Below are 23,980 nucleotides of genomic sequence, written 5' to 3'. Positions count from 1 at the left end.
GATTGCTAAGTACATTTCTTCTTTCAGAAGAAATGCATATATTCCAGATCCTTTCAGATCCTGTATATTTTTTCTCATTTCATTGTGTTGTCTGAGTTTTCTTGTATCTCATTTAGTTTCCTTAGAATTGTTGCTCTAAATTCCTTGTCAGTCATTTCAAAGACTTCCTCTTCTATAGGATCTAGAGCTTGAGAGTTATTATTTTCCTTTGGTGGTGATTTATATTCTTGATTTTTCATATTTCTGGTATCTTTCCTTTGGTGTTTGTCATTGTAGCAGGGGGTATCACAGTCCACTCATTTCACACTGATGTCTGGCTTGGATCCTGAAGGGACTGCCAATTCTGGGCAGTGGGGACTAGCCTAGGCTTGGTGTCCTGTGGTGCCTGCCTGTTCTGGCACAGCTGACTCAGGGCATGTGGGTCTGGTGGCTCTCAGGCCTCTCTGGGTAGCACAGACTGACCTATGCTGGAGGTCCCACAGTGGCTGCTTGTTCTAGCATAGCTGACTTGAGGTATGTGGGCCCAGCAGCTCTCAGGCATCTCACTGCAGCGGTGACTGGACTCAACTGGGAGTCCCATGTCACCTGCTTCTTCCGGTGCTGCTGACTTGGTGCACGGGGACCTGGCAGCTCTCGGGTCTCTCTGTGCAGCGGGGACTGGCCTGCACTGGGGGTGCCATGGTGCCTGCCTCTTCTGGCACAGATGACTCGGGGCATGTGAGCCCGGTGGCTCTCAGGCCAATCTAAGTGTCAGGGACCAACCTGGGCTGGAGGTCCCATAGCACCTGCCTTTTCCAGCGTGGCTGTCTCGGGGGTGTGTGGGCCCAGAGGCTCTCGGGCCTCTCTAAGTGGTGGGGACTGACCTAGGCTGGAAGTCCCACAGTGCCTGCCTTTTCCAGCACAGCTGACTTGGGGTGTGTGGGCCCCATGGCTCTCAGGCCTCTCTGGGTGGTGGGCACTGGCCTGGACTGGAGTCCTGTGGTACTCAGCTCCTGCCTGTTCCAGCACAGACCTTGGGCCTCCTGTTGTTGCTTTTTAATAGTTGCAAATTGGTCAATTTGTGGGAGAGAGCAACAATAGGAACCGTCTACTCCACCATCTTGACCAGAACCCCTTAAGTACTTTATAAAGTTAAAAAAAACTAATACCTGTTCATAAAAATATTTTTTAGTGTCCCACCCTAATCCCAAACCTTAGAGTCACAACTTGAACTCTAGGTGTGTGTTCTTACATATTTCTCTATAATAAACACTTTGCCATATTTTATTCTGCAAAAAAAAATGCTTCCAAAGACTACATTATATTCTACCTTACAAATACACCACAATTTAACCATTCTCCTAAATGTTTCCTAATTTTTTCATACAGAAAAAACTCTATTTTGTTGGGCTGTATTCCTACAGGCAGACTCGTTCAAAGTTTTCCAGACTACTAATGTCTACTGCAAAAGTACCCTCCAGATAGATGGCTCCAAACCACACTCCTATCAGCAGCATATCAGAGTGCATATCTCACAAACTTGGGTTTGCTATGTAAAAATTAATATTAATTCACTTAAATAATTGATAAGTACATTATTACACTGTAAGCATTTGTATGGGCCCCTTCTTGTCCACTACCTGAATGCTTCATGAGACTATGTCTCTTTTATCTTTATAACCTCTAGAGAGTTGCATCATACATGAAACATTCACATGTTCAGCAAATATTTATTGAATGCCTATTATTAGTCAGAAAATTCTCTAGCATCTGGAGATCCAGCTCTTAGACAGAGTGGTGGAGATAAAGGGAAAATAAACAAGAGTAAAATTATAGTATGCTAGGTAATAAGTGCTATAATGAAAAATAAAGCAGAGAAAGAGGTTTGGGGATGTGGGGAAATGCAGACGGTTTGATGTTTTATATAGGGCAGTGAGGAAAGGTCTCACTGACAGAGTGACATTTGAGCAGGTATTTGAAGAAATAAAGAAGAATATTGTGCAGGTATCTGAAGGAACAATTATTTCAGGCAGTGCAAAGGTCCTGAGTTGACAGCATACTTAGGATGTATAAAAAGCAGAAAGGAGGTCAGTCTGGATGGAACAGTGAGGTAGAGAATAGTAGAAAATGAACTTACAAACAAACAGGGTCGGGGGGAGGAAGACGACACAACAATCACAACAATCCCTCAAACTTGTTAAGACAAGTGATCAGATATGTTGTTGATTGGGGGGAAAGATGGGGGGGAAGAGGATTGGTAAAGGGACATGAAAACCAACTACATTGTATATTGATAAAATTCAAAAAATAAAATTTTTAAAAATGGGGTCAGAGAGATAGTGGGGAGACTTATCATGGAGATCCTTGTAAGCCTTATCAGTACTTTGTTATTCTGTCTGAGATGAGAAGCCACACGTTTTTGAAAAGAAAAATGACATGATTGGACCTATTTTCAAAAGATCATAAGATGCTTTGCTGAAAATACAACTTGTGGGCTAGGATTATAGGGGAAACCAGTTAAGAGGCTATTTCAATAATTTAGACAAGAAATGATGACTGACATTAATAGAGATGATGAAAAATAGATACTGAATATATTTTGGAGGTGGAGCCAGTGGATTTTGTTAAGGTGTTGAATGTGCATTACATGAGAAATGGAGAGGAGCCAAGCATGAATCCAAGGTGTTGGGCAACTGAAAGGATGAAGATACCATTTACTGAGAAGGAAAAGACTGCAAGAGGTATTTTGGAAGGGGAAGTGAGGAAATTATGAGTTTTGTTCCTCGATGTTTGAGGTAACAGTCATCTCCCAAATGTCAGTGATGTTCAAATTGCATTGGTTATGGGTTGGTTGTCTGTTTCATGTGTTTTTTTCTTTCAGGGATCTAGGCTAAAAGAACAGCCCCTATCTGGAACATGCAATTCTCACAGAAGAGGGAAAACAACCATGGCAAAATCATGCAATAGCTCTTAAAACATCCACTCAGACATGGCACATGTCACATATGCTCACAATCTGCTGGCCAAAGCCTGTTGCATGACTAAGCCTAATGTCAATGAGGCAAGGAAGTATATGTTGTCTGCAGGAAGTTAACTGCAAGTCATATGGTAATGGAATACAACAGGGATGTATGAGGGTACTTCAAAAAGTTTGTGGAAAAATGAAATTAAAATACAATTTTTCCATGAACTTTTTGAAGACCCTTTGTACGATATTCTTACCTAAGGGCAGTGAATAATTGGGAACAGTCATATAATCTAGTACATCACTCAAGTAGAGATATTAAGTAGGCAACTGCACATGTGAGTCAATGATTAAGGAAGAGAATTCAGGTTTCAATAAACAATGGGTTTTTAAGTCATGGGACTCAATTACTTAGTGAATGAATGAAAGTACTTCAAAAAGTTCATGGAAAGATTGGTACTGTCTTTTAATTCTATTTTACCACGAACTATTTGAAGTGCTCTCATATTGACAAAGAGACATAGCCCTGGGACATTCCAGTGTTTGGAGGTAAGGGAAATGAGGAGGAACCTGCAAGAGTCTGAAAAGGAGTGACCAGAAAGGTAGGTGGCGAACCCAAAAAGCCGAGTTCTGGATGCCAAAGATTCAGTTGTGTCAAATGTTGCTGATAGGCCAAGGAACTAAGATGAGAATTTAAGATTGACCATTGTAGTTAGTAGTATCGAAGTCAAGGATTACAGGATTAGTGGAAAGATATTGACTAAAGCCTAATTGGAGAGGGCTTCAGAGAAAAATGGGAGAAAAAGAGAGGCAACAAGTATAGACAACTCTATACTTTGAATTTTGCTGTGAAGGATCTTACTAGTATCTAGTATATCAGAGCTGGTATGTAAGTGCACTTCAAAAAGTTCATTGAAAAATTTAATTAAAAGATATATGAATCTTTCCATGAACTTTTTGAAGACCCCTCATATAGTCAGTGCTTAATAATTTTTGACAGTTTGTCAATCTATACAGGAAGTGTAAGAAAATTGGATCAATTTGAGCAATTCCTTGGAACTTCAAGTAGTGTTCATGTTAGAGCATCTATCACCTAGTCCCTTAATGCTCTTCTAACCTCAACCTGATCTGCCATAGTTCCAAGAGTAATCTAGAATTAATCTTTTAAACAGGAATTAACAAAACAGAGATAATAACACTCATGATGCCAAAGAATTTCTTTAAATTAAAAATACAGATTTATAAATATTTATTTTATAAAAGGAATAAATTCCTGGTGTGTGGAATAAAATGTGGTAAACCTGTAACTCCATTCTTTCTCACCACCTGGGCCCTCCAATCCCAAATTTTCATCTCTGAGACATTTAGGTGATGAATGGTATCATACTTATTTAGCCCTTTGTTGGACCACCAAGTAAGCTGACATGAACACTCAATCACATAATTTATCAACCTGGGTAAGACTTTTTAATAGCTCAAGAACACTTTTTTAGGGTTGACTTGTTATCTACTGTTCTGAAAGTTCATTATGCATTTGAATGAGAGATGAAGTCAAGTTCAAACTCTTCATTTTAAAGATGAGAGATTTACTTGTTTAAAATAACACTAATCAGTTGGTAACCTTAAGTTATAGCCCAAGAGCTAATTATTTATATCAGTACATATCTAAGTGCTAAGCTAGAATTTCCTCTCCTGCCTTCAACAAAAACTAGGCACCATTTTGTGGATACTATAAAGATACTGTCAAATATTAAAAAAGAGATTAGGATTACTCCATATGCCCTTAAAGACCACATCAGGGAGGTCCAAAAGAAATTTCTGTAAGAATGGAAATATTCTATGTTTTATGTTCTATGTCTGCACTGTCCAACATAGTATCCACTAGCCACATATGGCTATTGAGCACATAAAACTGTAGCTAATGCAATTGAGGAACTGAATTTTTTAATTCTGTTAAGTTTAAATTTAAATAGCTCCATACCATATGATAAAGCACAACACTATAATGTATTACCTTATCCTAACGGTTATTTTCAGTGAAGACAAAACTCTGGAAATTGGCTGTACACTTTAAATTATGAGAAGGTTCACTATTTTACTATCTTTGTAGAACAGGGGAAATATATATAATAAATGTGCATGTGTATGTGTGTGTGAATATATACATCAAATATCTGTAAGGATACATCACAAGCTTATAACGTTAGTTGTCTTTGGGTAAAGAAAATGGGTAGCTGGGGGTCAGGATTGGGAGAGAGAATCTGTTTGTCTATAAATCTCATTGAACATTCTTAATTCTGAATCATGTGAATGTTTTCTTTATTCAAATACAATTTTTAAATCTTTAAATTTTTTTATTAATGCTAATTTCCACACCTTTCCTTAAATTTCTTTGCTATATGGTTCAAATCAATGAGTGACAGTTGAACTAAATATTATCTTCTGAATATGTCTCTAAGGTGGCCTATAAGTAATGCTTAAAAACAAATTTTAAAAATTGCCAGACAATGCCTCAGCTTCCATAAAACTTCAATGTTCCACTCCCTACTCCACCCCACCATCCCTCCATCCCAAGTAGTTCAAGTTAGATCCAGCTAGTTGTTCTGACTACTGTGTATTAATCTGCTTATTTTATCATTAATAAAATGAATATTTCACCTCCACTTTCTATGCAATGTTATTTCTCTTGGGCTCTTCTGCTGAACAGAATGTCTGGCAGAGAGCCATACTCTCTGTGTTCAAATCCTGACTCTGCCCGTCACCAGCTGAGTGGCCTCAGACACATTAAATTACTATATATCAGTTTCCTCATCCGTAAAACAGTAACAGTCCCTGTCACTGTTATTTGTGATGATTAAATGTGTTAATACATATAAAACAGTACCGGGCACAAAAAAGCTCAAATTATCTTGTTGATGGCAATTATCATACAACAGGTGTGTTTTATTATGCAAATCCTAAACTGTATTGCTTCTATTTTGAATTTGGGGAGGGAACTATACCCTCTCAAAATATCAAATCACTTTGAATAATTACTTTGGTTTAGTTTCTCACAAAAAAGAAAATACAGTTGGAATTCCTACAGGATTAGTACAGAATTCAACTTGGATCACAGTGCAGCCTGACTCTAGGTTGTAGCTTTTGGTGTTTTATGTTTTGCATTTTTTTCTCTAAATATACTGCACAGACACATCTCAAAAGAAACAGCCTAATTAAAATGTTTAAGTAATCTAGTTTTGTCAAAATGTACTGATAATATATATCACTAAGGGAACATAACTTTTGGGATTTGTGTTTTACCAAACACATGAAATCCTAACAGTATATTAATAATAGTTCCCTTTATACTGAAAACTGATTATAAAATGATTAAGAGTTATTATAGTTTGATTTATAAAACTAGGAAAATCTTACAAACTAAAAAGCATACTGAACGAATTAATTCTGTTCAAAAACACAGACATGATTTTTGGGGTAAAATATATCAGATTATACAATTCAGTTCTTAGCACATGAGGTAAAGCAGAATTTACATTCAACAAACATTTATCTATCAAGGGAAAAGTCCCAAACGAATAAGTGAGTTACTTTTATTTACATATGACATTTATTAAGAAAAAAAATCCTGAGGGACCAGGACCATCATAATCCTACTAACATTAGAAAAATCAAACAAATAAGGAAAAAAAGCAAAGGAGAATGAGAAAGTTTACAAAATGGCAACTACTATGACCTGAAATAGTGTACTGAAATATCTTCATTCAATTCAGTAATTCAGTCATTGCTGGAATGAACTGTATAACTAGGTTAGGAAAGTGCTCCTTTTACACTCAGGTCAAAATCACTAGGGATGTAGAAATAATGTCCATATTCTACAAGAAAAGACAGACTTTGAAACAGAAGGATCATTTAAAAATCACATACCAAGATGTAGCCTGAATATTTAAGATTGGCAGATTTTGATGGAGTCAAATCTTCAGTAGCAACAAAATTAAAAACTGTAATCCTGTGGATGCTACTTACTTTTACCAATGTGAAGAAAGGAAACATGATTGCAAGGTACAATACACACTGACAGACTAATAGAAATTATGAACAATTTAATTAACCAAAATGTTCCCTATGGAAGCATAAAAACATGATTTTCAAATTGATTCAACTTGCACTGTGCCTCTTAGAAGAAGTAGTTTTAGTTCTGTGGCCTGTTGAATTGCTCTTTACATTAAAATATTTCCTCCACCTTAAAAAAAGGAAAAGAAAAGCTTCTGAATGGCGCAGACTCCTTCAGTGTGAGAGTAGGAAACGGGCTTTGTAGAGTGGCTCCACAAACTTGTTTCCAAGGCCCCTGCCATGGTGATCGATTCCATCAAATTTACAGTATCTCCAAATCTACATGGCGAACCTCAGGATTTCGTTTCTGGAAAGAAAAATCACCACCACATTACTCATAACAAAGCAAAATCTTCAGTTTCTTTTTATTCCTTTTTATCACTACAGCCACTGAAAACATTTGGTCAAACTACTTCACCATAGCATACCAACAAGATAAATACTTGTATAAGAAAAAAAAAATATTAAGAGGTAAACAAACACATTATAAATAGTATAGTAAATAGTCCCACCTCCCTGAATTTGTTCATGTGTTCATTAACACAAAAATGCATTAAGGATCTAGAACGTGCCAAGCATGCATGGTAAAGCACTGGAAAGATGTTCTTATTTTCATGGTGAAAAGAATATCAGTGCCAAACAATGATAATCAGAAATAGTAAACTAACAACCACTTATTTTGTAAACTTTAGTAACAATCCATATAGTTTTAGGCCAAGCACTATGCTAGAAAGTGGAGTTATGATTATTAAGTAAGACTATTCCTGACCCTGAAGGACTCAGTTTAGCCAGGGAAACAAGTGTAACAATAACCATCTGTGAGTTAAAGTATTACAGCTAATAATAATAACAGTTAACATTTATTGAGTACTTACACATGTGTCAAGTACTAGGGGTTTTATGTACATGTGTGTGCATGTGCATGTGTTTTAAAGTACTCATAATAACTTAATTATTATTTCCATAATTTTTAAAGAAATTAACTAACTTGTCCAAAGTCACACAGCTAGTTAAGTGATGGAGCCAAGACAGATTCTAGATCTGACTCCAGACCCCAAGCTCCTAACTATTACAGTGTACCAAATAATCTGAGAGCAAAAATGAGAGCCATTACTTTTGCTCATGAGATCCAGAAAGACTTCATTGAGGCTATAACATCTAAGCTAGGTTTGAATGTGGTGAGTCTTCCAGACAGATGATGCTGAATGTCTAGGCAGAAAAAAACGGCAAGAGCAAAGGCAGAGAGTTCAGCAAGTATGCACTGGCACTATGGTACAGAAGGTGCAAAAAGGGCAGGTTAGTAATGAGGGTGGAAAGACCAGCTGTTAAAAATCTTATATGCTCACTTGGGGACTTCAATTCAATTATAACAAATTATATATTATTACATGTCTCTTCTGTGCCAGGCACTGAAGTGTACAACAATGAAGACAAAACAATCATTAAATGGACTTATGTCTAGTGAGGAGATACATGTAACTAAGCAGACAATTACAACACTCTGCTACTACAGAGCAAAGCAAACCTTTTGGGTTTCTTTTACCTACCAGTACATAAAGGAATGACACCTAAATCAATTTGGGAGGAATTAAAAATATAATAAAATGTAATATAATAATATTGTGAGAATGGAGGACACAAAGTATTATATAAAAGAACTAAATCTACACCTATCAAAGTGAAACAAACAATGTTAAATCAGGAGCAGCAGTATAAATTTTTATGTAGAAATATGGCAATAAATAAACAAGAAATATTAAAATATTAAAAATGGTTATCTCTGAAAAGTAGAATTAAGGGACAAGGAGGGTGAGGCAGGTGATACTTATTTCTGTCATAAACTTTTCAGTTCTGTTTGACTTTATAAACATTGTACATTTAATAAAAATTATAAAAATAAATCAACAAGGGGAGAAAAGCTCCTGTGATTCTGATAAATAATCGTTAGGATTAATAATTCCTAGCCAAAAAATAATATACTAGGACCATGTGCATTACTCATGTTAGAGGAATTCAGCTATGAAAACAAAAATCTGGTATACTACTAGAGTTTAGCTCCAGCTAGAGCATTCTATTGGGTGTACAAGGAATTTTTTCTTTTAACTGGTGGTGTTCAAGTGTACTTGAGGGTATTTTCCTTTTGGATCCTAACATGTACGGCCAGGTACCCCGATACATGGGGGCATACTTTTGTTCTCAGCTTTATCTGAAACTATTCCCTGTCTCTGGAACCCCTTAAATCCTTAAATTCAATATGAAATTTAAAAAATTTTATTTTCCCCTTCCAATCAATCCTTACTATCCTAATATGACTTGAAAAATTTAGCTGTTCGTGGGAAGTCTGACATTATTCTATCTAAAAAGCACTATATAATGGGGCTGGTCAGTTAGCTCAGTTGGTTAGAGCATGATGTTATAATACCAAGGTCAAGGGTTTAGAACCCCAAACCCTATTTTTGGCCAGCCACCAAAAATAAATAAATACATAAATAAATAAAGAATAAATAAAAAGCATGTGTAACAAATGCATACTCATAAAAATCTTATCTCAAGAAAAAGAACCTAAAATGTTAATTTACTTTGCTTTTTAAAATCAAGTTTTCACAGAGAAAACGAATGAAAGTTGTAAATTATATGTACACAATACAATGCTGACACACACATTTGCTGAGTGAATAAATAAAATAAATAGGATTAACGTCCTTAAAATTCAATGTTTACTGCCTAAACAAGTTATCATGTGCATAACAGAAATACGTATTTGTTAAATAGAACTGAAAATCAATAATTAGTGTCCAACTTATAATTTTCATTCATTTATTGAAATAAATATTTTTGGAGAAGTATTATGTCCCATGCACTGCTCATGTGAACTGGATTATTTTACACACCACAGATTTTATTCCAACACAAATAGAGAGATAAAAACCAAATTATGTAATTTAATTTGCCATGCTGTAGACTCATGTTAAGAAAATGCTATAGGAGGATGCAACTAGAGAAGGAAAGAGAAAAAAAGAAAAAGAAAAAAATACAAGTAGAGAAGCAAAGGGCTGAGAATTTAACTGGAACATTACTTATATATAAGGAACTTGTGAATGCTATGGCAGCCTCTCACTGAATTAATTTCCAGTAGAATTATTTCATCTCAAACACTAAAAACTTCATGGAGGGATAGGATAAAGGTCATCCACTCACTGAAATACAGAGGTAGGACCAAAATATTTAAAGTTAACAGTTCAAAAAATTTCAAAATAATAACAAAATATATTTTATAATTTTGTAATTCCCATTTTGTAATATGGGAATATATGAACTAGCCTCTATTATTTTTAACATCTTTACATAAAGCTATGCAAGTTCTAGAATTTTAAGCCAAAAATATCACCTATTCTAATACTCAATGGCATTATTCAACAAAGATGGCTATATGCATGCAGAATTATATTAATGAATGTGTTCTGCCAAAGTAATTCAATAATAATTAGAACTTAAACTTAGGGCCGAGCCCGTGGCGCACTTGGTAGAGTGCTGCGCTGGCAGCGCGGCGACGTTCCCGCCGCGGGTTTGGATCCTATATAGGACTGACCGGTGCACTCACTGGCTGAGTGCCGGTCACGAAAAAACGACAAAAAAAAAAAAAAGAACTTAAACTTAGAAGGCGACCATAAGATGCTTAAAAAATGACAGAATAAACCAGTGTACAAAGTTTTAATTTTCAAAAGAAAATCAGTTTATTTCATGACTTGGAAGAAAAATTACATTCATGCATTCACTTTTGGTTTGGCACCTCAACTATGAAGAATTTCTCTTTAACTTAAGATTAATTATACTTCATTGCCTTAGCTACAGATGTTTTCACCTGAATGTGTGGGCTTATATTATTCCAAAACACTATTAATGACTCAATAGCCTCTAATTAAAGTACAAATTTAGCTAAACAAAAACAGTATGTCTGACTGCAAATATAGTTGAGAATGACCAATACGTTAATTATTCTTAAGTCTGACTTCTGACTTACTATTTCTATTAAAGTTCAAAGCAAATAAAGATTTAGTCCTTTATATTCCTTGCCAGGGAAATAAAAGCAGATAGAAGAGAAGAGCAGTTTATTCATTCTTGTGTTAGGTACCCTGCACAAAAATAACCATCACCTCACTACAGAACAGTGCTTCTCAAAGTGTGATCCAAGGATTGCTGAGGTCCTGAGACCTTTTCATGTGGACTCTAAGGTCAAAACTATTTTCACAGTAACACTAAGACATTATTTCCCTTTTTTACTAAGCTGACATTTCCACTGATGGCATAAAAGCAATGGTGGGTAAAACTGCTGGCATCTTTGCACAATTCAAGGCAAAAGGAACCAAAATATACTAGTAGTCACTGTGTTTCTTTACTGCCCATACATTCAAAAGTTTAAAAAACAAAGCCAGTTTCACTTTAAAATGTCCTACATGAAGTAGTAAAACATATCAATTTTATTAAACTTCAACCCTTGAGTATACTTTTAAAAATACTGTGACAAAATGGGAATTATTTATAAAGTACTTCTGCTTCATAACTAAAGCATGATGTCACACAGAAAGCACTTCTGTGATTGCTTGAGTTGTGAGCTGAATCAGCTGCTTTTTTATCAGAACACAATTTTTACTTAAAAGATTAACTAACAAATTATGTTTATTCAAATTTGGGTATTTGGCAGCCATCTTCTGAAAAATGAACAAAATAAGTCTGTTACTTCAAGGAAAACAACTAACAGTATTTGCTGCTAATGATAAAATGTAAGTTTTTAAGTAAAAATTATGAAGTTGGAAAACATATCACCACTGTGAGTCTGACAGCTTTCCAATATTTAGAAATTTATCAATATTTGAAAGACCTGCATAACTCAGTGAACCAATATTTCAGTATATAACGACCAAAATATCAATTTATAATGTTACAGAATCATACATGGGTAAAAGATCCATTCAGAGTACAAAGACAGACCAAAGTATTTTAACCTAACTATGTATAGTAGAGAATTAATCTCAGGGCCAGCCTGTGGCTCACTTGGGAGTGTGGTGGTGATAACACCAAGGCCACAGGTTCGGATCCTATATAGGGATGGCCGGTTTGCTCACTGGGTGAGCGTGGTGCTGATAACACCAAGTCAAGGGTTAAGATCCCCTTACCGGTCATCTTTAAAAAAAAAAAAAAAAAAAAAAGAATTAATCTTACCCAAAGAGGGTAAGGCCTTTGCCCTCAGTTACTACGAGAACATTTCTAGGCCCTTGAAATGTCGTGCCTAGGAATATCTTTGTTTATCTGGGGGTGTTGGCCACCGGACAGCATAACAATGTGATTTATAATGTGATTTTTTGGGGGCCATGCAGTATCTGTTCTACCTCTGGAGGGGCTGGAGATGAAAAGTCAGCCACTTAGGCAATCAACCACAGAGCTCCAATAAAATCTCTGGACATCAAGTCTCAGATGAGCTTCCCTGGTTAGCAATACTCCACAGTACTGTCACACTTAACTGCCAGGAAAGTAATGCCATCCATGACCACACAAGCAGACAACAACTAAAGCTGCATGTCTGAAACTTTCCTGGACTCTGCCCTGTGTGCTTCTTCCCTTGGCTGATTTTAATCTGTATCCTTTCCCAGTAATAATCCATGACATCAGTGCAACATCATTCAGTGAGTTCTGTGAGTCTTTCTAACGAATTATCAAACCCAAGGGTGATCTTGGGAACTCCCTGAACTCTCAGTTGGTATTAGAAGCAAGGGCACTCTTGTAGACTGTGCACATGAAAAGTTCACTGATATGGTTTTAGATTCTGCACCGCAACTAAGTTGTAAAAGGCTACCAGCTGTCAGGTTTTAGTATAGCATCAAAAAAGAATATCACAACTGTCTGAAAAGGCTATAAGAATACTCCTCCTTTTCTTCATATTCCCCAGCCAAAACAATCAAACATCACTTGAGACTGATGCAGAAACAGATATGGGAATACTATCTTCTTCCACTAAGCCAGACCTAAGAGATTTTGGCAAAAATGTAAAGTAACACCAGTCTTCTACCTTTTTTTCATTTTGGAAAATACAGTTATTTTTCATAAAATGTTATTTATATTAACATAGGATTATGTTTTTTAAAATGAATAAACATTTAAAAATTCCTCAGTTTTTGCACATAATTTGGTAAATATTAATAACTATAACTCAAATAAGAGCCCTTTGGGGTCCTCCATAATTTTTAAGAAAAAGACTCCTAAGACCAAAATATTTGAGAAATGCTCATCTATGGAAACTTCAAATATGTCAGACAAAGCTTGTGAACTATAACATGATATTAACAAAATCATCTTATTTGAAGTGTTTCTACTAATTTGATCAGATATCTAGATTCTTAAAGAAAATACAGGAAAGCAGAGATAGAACTGTTCCCTTTCAATTTTTGTTCTTGCTTCTTTTCAATATTCAACAAAACTAAAGAATGGTCAGCATCAACTGGAGAAAATGTATTGTCATCAACAAATTATATATGTCAAACACCATTTACAAGTTTCTATTCACTGCAAACAACTCAAATGCCAATAATTGGCAGTCTGAGAGCACTGAGACAATTTTAAAGACAACCTGATCAGTAATATTTCAGTAACATAACCAATAGATTGCAGTAATCTCCAAATGAGTAGAAACAAACAAAAATACAAAATAATGTCAGGTGACCTAAAAGCAAGATATACGTACATGTTTAAGGGCACATTCTATTTTTTCTAACTTTTGACCAGAGTCTAAGGTTTCCCTTTTATCTTTCTCTAGGAACTTTCAAAATGCTTCTTATTTAAAAACAAACAACAATCCTTTGACTACTTTAGAAACTAAGCAGACAGTATAGAATAAGTGGTTAAAAGCACAGAATTTGGAGTTGAACAATATAGGTTCAAATCACAATTCTCCTACTTCCTGGAGTAAATTATTCAACTTCTCTAACCCAATCATTTTCTTACCTATAAGTACCTACACATTATGGGGTTTCTAAAGGATAAGAGTATGTATGAGATGCACTTAGCATAGTGTCTGACACAAAGTAAGTTCTCAAAAAATAGTTACCGTTATCATTATATTATTTTTATGAATACAACTTACTTTCAGTTCCTTCTCAAGTCTATCTACTTCAGCTCCTAAAGTATCAATAATATTTTCTCCATGTTTAAGCATAAAGGTCTCTAGTTCTTCAGGAGTTTTCACTTCTTGAATTTCCTATAAAGGAAATGAAAGCAGGAAAACAAAATAAATTTTTAAAAAGATCATAGTGGTACACTGATGATTCCTTTAAAAAAAACTAATAACAAACATCATTAAGTTTAATAAAAAAAATTTTTTAAAACCTTTGAACTTTAAGCCATAGCAATGGACTATCTATTTCCAAAAAAATTCAGTTCAAGAATTTGGGTACAATGCTACACAGAGGTAACACTACAAAATTAGTGGGAAGGAAAAAAAATGTTAAATCCCTACCGCAGACCATTAAAAAACAAATTCAAAGTGGATTAAAGACCAAAGGGTAAAAAACACACAAAAAACTTTTAGAAGAAAAAGAAAGTATTTTTATGATAATGGGATATGGAAAGATTTCTCATGCAAGATAATAAAAAGCATAGAGGAAAAGATTAAAAATTTGACATTAAAATTAAAAACCATATTAAATCTTCTGTACAACGAAGTGAATAGGTAAGTCACAAACTAGAAAAAGATATTTGTATATATACACAACTGAGGAAGGATTAGTATCCAGCATATTAAAAATAAAATATTTACAAATCTGACAGAATAATACAAATTAACTAAAGACAAACAAAAAAACAAGCAATGTAGAGGAAATCTCAATGGTCAATTCAATGAACTTCAATGTTTATTAACCTTGCTACTCCAAGAAATAAAATCAAAACAAGACACTATCTCACACCTATCGTATTGGCAAAAATTTCAAAAAACTTGTCAGTATAATCTAGTAAGACTGTGAAGCAATAGAAACTTTGATAGTAGAAGTTAAATTGGCACACTTTGGAAAACAATTTGGCAATATCTAAGGAAGTTGAAGATAAGTACACTCAATGTCTAACCGACTTTAAATCTAGCTATTTACATACTATCCTAAAGAAACTTTCACTAATGTGAATGAACAAAGGAACATGTATGAGAATGCCATCATGGCACTGTTTTTAATAGATTAACACTGTAAACAGTATACACGTCCATCAACTGGAGACAGAATAAATAAATTGCAACATATTCATAGGATGAAATATTACATAACAATAAAATGGAATTAACTAGAGCTACACAAATTAACATGGAAGAATCTTAAAAACATGATGTTAAGCAAATTGTAGAAATGCATATAGTATGAGACCATTTCTATCAATTTTTAAGCATACAAAATATTATTATATATAATGCTAAAAAATGCCCCCCCCCCAAAAGTCTGAATGGAAATGATAGGTAACAAATTCAGCATAATGGTTTGTTCTAGGGGTGGAGGAAGAAGAATGGGATCTAGAAAGAAAACGAGGGCCTGATTGTTAAGATTTACTTCTTTTTTTTTTAAAGATTTTAAACAGTATAGCAAAATGTTAAGATCTGACAAAAACAAGCTGTTCCACTCATTACATATCTTCTGTATACTTTAAAAAAACTATTCTTAATAAAAAAGCATGGATTCCAGTGTCAGAGAGATCTAAATTCATATCTGACTCTCTATATATGGCTCTGCAACTTTAGGCAAGTTACTTAATCTCTCTGTGTCTCAACTTGGCTATACAGTAGTCTCCCATATTCACAGTTTTGTTTCCACGGTTTTAGTTACCTGAGTCCAACCGCAGTCCAAAAATAGGTGAGGACAAAACAGTACAATAAGATATTTTGACAGAGAGAGGCCACATTCACATAACTTTTATTAAAGTATATTGTTATAACTATTCAATTTTATTATGAGGTTTTTTTTTCTATTTCATTATTTGTTATTGTTGTTAATCTCTTACTGTGCCTAATTTAAAAATTAAACTTTATCAGATGTGTACATATAGGAAAAAACATAGTACATAAGGGTACTTCACAAAGTTTGTGGAAAAACATAATTAAAAGATAATATGAATCTTTCCATAAACTTTGTGAAGTACCCTCATATATGGGGTTCAGTATTATCCGTGGTATCTGAAATCTACTAGAAGTATTGGAATGTATCCCCCACAGAGAAAGGTGGCTACTGTACATTTACCTCACAGGGTGTTGAGAGTAAATTAGATAAAATAGATAAAATGTCTGGCAAACAACAAGCACTGAATAGTAAGTTTGCTCTTCTGCTGTATCCTTCGACCAACTCAATAGGAAATAAAAGGGTCTCTGTCAAATTTGGGAACCTAAGAAATTGAGAGCTATCCAAAAATAGGTAAGTAAGACCTGTAAAAGAAAATAGTTTATTTACTTAAAAAGTAATTTTTCCAACCCTCAGCTATATAAGAAAATGATGAATAAACAAACTTACTTGTAGCATTTGGTCAAAATCTTGTTTTTCCAAATATGATCTTGTAACAACTCGTCCATCAAAATCTACTTCTGCCTTAAATCTTACTTTACCTAATCCCAGATCTGTGGCTTTAACATCGTGAATTGCCCTGCAATCAATAACAATGCATACAAATTTATATGTATACATACACACATATACACACTGTCATAGTACAAAGTCCAGAATTCTTGTTTTGTCCCATTAGTGATGAAAATGGATTAAGATGGCTTCAGAGAATTCACCATTAACTGCCACCTATAATTTTCTAAGGTTTACCATCCACTTACCTTTTTTTTACATAATGCTATACAAAGGTGCAAACTTAACAAATACTATTTTATGGTAATTTATACACATATGAATTATAAAGCTTGTGTATTACAGAATCTAATTCTAAATCACTTTTCTAAAATGCTGTCATGTTGTCTTATAAACCTTTCCACCCATATATACACTTAATAATTTCCTAAATATCATTTACAAAAAAAAATTTGTTGATAACAGTGCTTTAGAGGATACTAATCACTTTTCTATCACAAGGAAGTTAATACCAACTACCACATGGGATTGATGTGGGGCATATGAACTAACAAATATATAAAATGCTTAATATAGTACCAACTACAAGGCAGGCATTTAATGAAAGTTGATAGGGTGGCATCTTTATTTCACAGATGATAAAACAGTTCCAGAGGGGTATAATTGACTTGCTCAAGTTAATTCAGCTAGTAAACAGCACACCAGGACTCCCCCACCGCCCACAGCTCTTCATATACACAAGCCCGGTGTCTTTCCATTCTACCACTCTGCCTCCCAGAAAGGAAGGCAGATGTTCAAGCACAACTGCTTTTCATCACTTCTTCTAACTTCAGAAATCAATCTTCCCTAGAAAACTGTTGGGAAATTCTCTTCTTTCAACAGTGATCATCATAACATCTTTTCTTTACAGAATATATAAGAAATAACAAAACACTCTGAATCCTGGGGACATGGAGATACTAGAAAAGCTTAAGTGAGAGAGACTCCAAGTACTCTTAAAACATTTGACCCTAATTTCTGAGTGATATTGAGCAAGTTACTAAATACTGAGTATAAAATTCTTTATCCATATAAATAAAGAAGCTATTATTTATCAACTATCTAGGGTAAAATAAGAATTAATAATTTAGTATTCATAAGGTTATACAAACATATACTTAAGTTAAAATAAAACTTGTTCTGACTGGTAAGAGGCTATATAATTTTTTCATTTTTTAGAAGCATATCTACTTCAGTCCTCACAGCACAGAGTATTAATAAATTTTATTATTTGGCTAATACTTAAGTAGCAGCTAATGAATACACTGTGATATGCTTTTTTCTTATATTCTTATACATAACTAACTGCAGATAGAAAACTCAGACAGGCAGCTTCTGACATGGCTTCCAAAGATTGATCCCTGCCTCCTGTATTCAAGCCCTTGTGTGATCCCCTCTCCTTGAATGTGGGCTAGACCTAGTGACTTGCTTCTAACCAACAGAATATGGAAAAGTAATGAGATGTCCTTTCAGGTGATGAATCTGTGACCTTTGTCTTGTTCACACTCTAATTAAGAAAGCTGCCATGTTGGAGAGGCCCGATGTGGCAAGGAACTAAATCCTACAACAATCACATGAGTAAGGTTAGAAGCAGCTCCTACCCCAGGAAATCAGTATAGTCCCAACCAACACCTTGGTTACAGTCTGTGAGAAACCCTGAAGTAGAGGACCCAAATAAGTTGTGCGTGGATTCCTGGCTCACAGAAATCATAAGAAAATAAATGTTTAAAACACTAAGTTTTGGGCTAATTTGTTGCACAGCAATAAGTAACTAATACACTGTTCAAAAATTATATAAACTTTCTGGATTACCAACATTTATTTTTTCCAACAGTTTAATCCACAGAGCTTCACTATTCCAGAAAATTTCAGATTTGCCACAGTCTTTCAGTTTTTAGCTCTTTATTAGACTTTAATTATAAATTATATATGCAAAATTATATACATATATGTACCAAACAATGGGGCAACAAAACACATAAAGCAAAAACTGACAGAAATGAAGGAAGAAACAGACAATTCAACAATAATAGCTGGAGACATCAATACTCTACTTTCAGTAATGGATAGAACAATGTGGCAAAAAGAGCAACAGGGAAACCAAAGTCTTGAAATCTATAAACCAACTAAATCTAACAAACATCTATAGGATATTCCACACAAGTGCAGAATATATATTCTTCTCAAGTGCACCTGGAATATTATCCAAGATAGACCACACACTAGGCCATTAAAAAACCTCAGTGACTTTAAAAGCACAGAAATAATATAAAGTATATTCTTTGACCACAATGGAATAAAATAAGAAATCAGTAACAAAGATGAGGAAATTTAGCAACACACTCTTATAACCAAAAGGAACTCAAAAGGGAAATTAGAAAATACTTTGAGATGAATGAAAATGACACAACATACCAAAATTTATGTGATGCAAAGAAAGCAGTGCTTAAATTTATAACTGTAAATGTCTACATTAAAAAAGAAGGGCCGGCCCGTGGCTCACTCGGGAGAGTAAGGTGCTGATAACACCAAGGCCCCGGGTTCGGATCCCATATACGGATGGCCGGTTTGCTCACTGGCTGAGCGTGGTGCTCACAAAAAAGAAGAAGTAAGGGGGCTGGCCATTTAGCTCAGTTGGTTAGAGCACAGTGCTGATAACACCAAGGTCCAGGGTTCGATCCCTGTACCAGCCGGCTGCCAAGAAAAACACTAAACCAATAAAAATAAAAAAGAAGAAACTTAAAAACTTAACCTAACGTCTTAAGACACTGGAAAAAGAAGAGCAAACTAAACATAAAGCAAGCAGAAGGAGGAAAATAATAAATATTAAAGCAGAAATGAATGAAAAAGAGAATAGAAGAACAGGGAAAACCAATCAAACCAAAAGCTAGTTCTTTAAAAAGATCAATGAAATTGACAAACCTTTAGCTAAACTGACCAAGAAAAAAGAGAGATGACTCAAATTACTATAATCAGTAATGAAAGATGTGACATTACTACCAGCCCTAAAGAGATAAAAAGGATTACAAAATACCATAAATAGTTATATACCAACAAATTAGAAAATTTAGAAGTAATAGACAAATTCCTATAAAGATTCAAACTACCAAAACTGACTCAGGAAGAAAAACAGACAATCTGAACAGATCCATAATAAGTAGAGATGGAATTAGTAATCAAAAAACTACCCACAAAGAAAAGCCCACATCCAAATAGCTTCACTGACGAATTCTACCAAACATTTAAAGAATACCAATTTTTCACAAACTCTTCCAAAAAATATAAGAGGAACTACTTCCCAATTCATTCTATGAGGCCAGTATTACCTTGATACCAAAACCAGACAAATACATCACAAGGAAAGGATATTAATGTGGATTATCTCACGTTAAGTTAATAAGTCTAATACTGATTTTAAGAAAGTGCAACTTCTACTCTTGATTCAACTAGGTAATTACTTTTCAAGATTAAGAGCACAAAATATAAATTTAGTAATGATTAATATGTTTTACTAATTCAGATATACAGGCCATTTTTAAAAGATTTAACAAAGATTTTAATTATAACACAAAAGAAAAATAACTTATTTAAAAGTCTGAAAAAACATATATATATATATATATATATAGCTAGTGGAAAATTAGGAATTTAAATGCTCATTCTTCCACTTCATTATGAAATCACTCTGCTGCTGAATTTCACTGAAATGTACTATCAGAACTCTGTATCTCTTCTGTTGATTATCTCCTAAGTCTTCAATTCTTCAGTCTTACACATTTTAAAAAGACAAAGATTATAAGGAAAAAATTTTAAAATAAGCTAAACCAAGAGTCTATGTTCAAAATAAATATAAATTAAGTGCAATTTGGTAATCAAATCCTTTCCCCATGAATAAAAGTCTTTTTAAATTCAATATACTCAATTTTTAATTGCAATACAAATGTAAGGCAAACATAAATATACAGGTTCCACATTAAGTTGTTCCACATTAAGGAGCCAACTACTTTGTAAACTACTATTCCCATTATATCATCTGACTGTTCTTTATTCTAAAAATTAAAGATATACAATATTTAAAAGGAAATTTATAAGGAGTTTCCTAAATGAATCCTTGCTTCATCAAAAAAAAAAAAAAAATTCTGAAAAGTAATAAATTAAAAAGTTCTGAAGACTAGGAATCCAAAACTTCTTCTGGAAGTATTTACAAACCAAGCATTTCTGTTTTTTAGTATGTTTTTGTAAGCCTTAATAGCATCACTGGAATAATGCTGACCTTACTGATGGGTCGTTCTCCAGGAGTTCAGTAAGTCGTTGTACTTGTTCTGGCTGGATGGATCGCCCTAAGAGTGCTTCTGTGTTAGTATAGATGAGGAATGCTGAGACCACACCTAATAAGGTGCCTACACCCAAAGAACCAAGGCTGTCATACAGTGGATTGCCTAAATAAAACACGTAAGAAATCAGTAAGTTAACAGTTTCTATTATTTCAATGAGCATTAGAGAGCAAAGAACCAGAACTAGTATTCAAGGGACTTGGAATTAATTCCTAATTCCTTTAATTGCCTCCTTTAGTGACTCCTAATAGTTTTACTACACTACGAAATGGGGATGCTACAACTTGCTTCATATTACCTAAGTATTATGTAACATAATTATTTACAAACTGTTTCTTGCATCTGATCATCACATGGATGAGGGTTCAGAGCACTTTCAGATTAGAGACAACATATACTTACTAATGACATAATGAAGAGTGCATTTCTTTTAGATACATCAGTAATAATTTTCCTATGCCAGATAGACAAAATAATTGTGAAATCAAAAGCTGAAAGAAATAACCATTTTTTGTGTCTTATTCCTACCAACATTCTGCATGAGAATTAAGCCCTACAGAAAATGATACGTGTGATTTCTGTTCTCATTCTACCAGAGATAATATATAGCTAGTACCATTCTAAATACAAAGGAAAGAAGTTAATTGATTACATGCTACGGGTGCCTTAAAGTGGTAGTTCTCAAAGTGTGGTTCCTGGGCCAGCAACATCAGTATCACTTGGTAGAAATGCAAATTCTCAGGCCTCATCCCACACCTTCAGAATCAGAAATTCTGGAGGTGGGGTTCAGCATTCTATGTTTCCCCAAGCCTTCCAGGTGATTCTGATTGTAACATTTACCATAGTTTGTTAGGGCTTAACTCTCCCAGAACCAAGAGAAAGGCTGACTTACTATCTTTGAATGTATAGGTAATATTTATATAACAGACACCAATATTTTTTAAATCTTTATAATAAATTTTACACACATGACTTTGATGATTTGAAGTGTTTTTATTCCAAAGGTGAAATGGCATCAATATAATATTTAACTCTTTTAAAGCTTGATAAAACATACATTTACTTTGCTAAAAATCTCAAGGTATATACTAGTTTTATTAATATTTAGTCAAATCATAACACTAAAAAGTATTCACTTATCTGTACTAAGTGTTAAAAATGATCCACTTGTAACATAATCTAATAGGAGGTTTGTAATTATAGTGTTCAAAATCAAATATTGCTCTTCAGAAATTCAAATTTAAAGAATTATTTTTATTTAAGAGTATACACGTATATAAATAATCCTACAGAAATCATATGACTATTAGCTGGAAGAAAACACTTTTTTAAGAAAAATATTTCTTGGCATGTTATTTAATTTATATAAACTAATTTAGCTAATTAAATAAAATTTAACTCATGTGAAACAGTCTCATACATATTTTTATAACTTTGATTTAACTGGTTTCTATTATTATGTAAAAGAAAATAAATCAATTAGGAAAGTTGACTTATACATCAAGTCACACTTTTCTTAAGCCTAAAATTTTGCTAATAATTTATATACCAAAAAATGTCTAAAACTATAAGGGCACCAAAAAAACAGTATTTTTAGAAATATTTCAGATCACAGTGAACATCAGAGAATGCTGGTTAAGTCTTGAAATGAGCATTCAAATTGAGAAAGAGCTATTCGTATTTCAGACTATTTGAAGAAACACTGCAGAACTGTGAAAGCTTGTCACCTAAAATTATTTTAAATACGTAAGGACAAATAAGGAAGAATGGGAAAAGTTCCATTCCAACAGAATTCCAACTTTATAAATTGAGTCTTTTCATACTAAATGGCTGTTTTACAAAATTTTAAAAAATGGTTTTTCTGTCTTCTCATTTACCTGTTTTTCTGTACTATCCCTCAAAACACTTAACTAGCCACCAAAATGAGGATGTAACAAACAAAAAGAGAGTTAAGGAAACAGAAGACAATAGCAGTTATTACTGCCACTAAGAATGGAAGAAAACAAATGAACAAGAGCCACAATACATATTTATTTAGAACTTCAGAGTTTATTAAAATTCTCTCATATTATCTTAATAAACCTATAGAAAGGTTTACAGCATTACAAAAATCCTCTACTAGTAGACTTATTTCTAATTCAGAGAAACCTGAATACTTTTACTGACCAAATATCTTACACAAATCAATAATTAGCATGGAATTAACATTTAACAATCTATTGGTTTAAAATTACTCAATAATATAAGAGAAAATTCCCATATATCAGAGAATTATTTAAGTAGGAACAAATAAACCACCTGTAATTTAAGAAATATTTACCTGTTATAGAAGTAAGGCCCATGCAAGTAGCTGCTATTATCACTCCCAAGACTGCTGCAGTATCCTCCAATAATATAACATTTGTACTAGGATCACGACTTTCCATTACTTAATCATTGGGGGAGAGACAAGTAAAGAAAATTACTGAAACCTTAATTTGATACCATCAGGTGATAAGTATCTATTTAAAATCAAGATTAAATTAAGATTTTAAAAAATATAAGAAATCATGATTTTAAAAACCTTGTCCAATGTAAATATAATTTCTTAGCTTACATGTCAACAATAACTGATATATAAAGTCAAATTACTTTCTCAAGTCAGATAAGCATATATAGAAAGAAATACAGTACTTCGCTTAAGTCAAATCCAAATATAAAATATCCATGTTCAAACTACACTACATTTCTCTTTTAAAAGAGGTGATATATACATAAGAGCCACATAGGGAAGCCATTGCAATAACATTTTAAACACATCTCTTACGCACAAAGCAATAGTACTAGGTAATTTTAAGCAAATAAAGGAGATGAAATAAACCCCTGGTATCTAAAATACATACCATATTTGTAAAATGACACTCCTTTGGCCCGAGCACTCCTACGAAGTTCATTTACAGCAACAAGAAGTGTTGCTG

The 23,980-nt window shown here is 33.9% G+C and overlaps 1 protein-coding gene across 1 annotated transcript in view; it reads right to left on the bottom strand.

Moving 5' to 3' along the window:
* Positions 1-7,029: 7,029 nt before the first annotated feature.
* SLC30A9 (solute carrier family 30 member 9) overlaps positions 7,030-23,980 on the bottom strand; it is a 76,687-nt gene continuing 59,736 nt past the window's right edge. The window contains exons 13-18 of the mRNA XM_063107761.1: positions 23,906-23,977; positions 23,344-23,451; positions 20,963-21,128; positions 16,588-16,717; positions 14,190-14,303; positions 7,030-7,361 (exon numbers count right to left, since the gene is read on the bottom strand). Of these exons, the coding sequence (XP_062963831.1) occupies positions 7,317-7,361; positions 14,190-14,303; positions 16,588-16,717; positions 20,963-21,128; positions 23,344-23,451; positions 23,906-23,977 (635 nt within the window). The 3' untranslated portion in view covers positions 7,030-7,316. The remainder of the gene's footprint in view (positions 7,362-14,189; positions 14,304-16,587; positions 16,718-20,962; positions 21,129-23,343; positions 23,452-23,905; positions 23,978-23,980) is intronic.

The sequence above is a fragment of the Cynocephalus volans genome, chromosome 9, assembly GCF_027409185.1.
Source record: "Cynocephalus volans isolate mCynVol1 chromosome 9, mCynVol1.pri, whole genome shotgun sequence".
In the NCBI taxonomy this organism is placed as follows: domain Eukaryota; kingdom Metazoa; phylum Chordata; class Mammalia; order Dermoptera; family Cynocephalidae; genus Cynocephalus; species Cynocephalus volans.
Note: the sequence above shows the minus strand (reverse complement) of the source record. Positions and strands in the feature narration are given on the sequence as shown.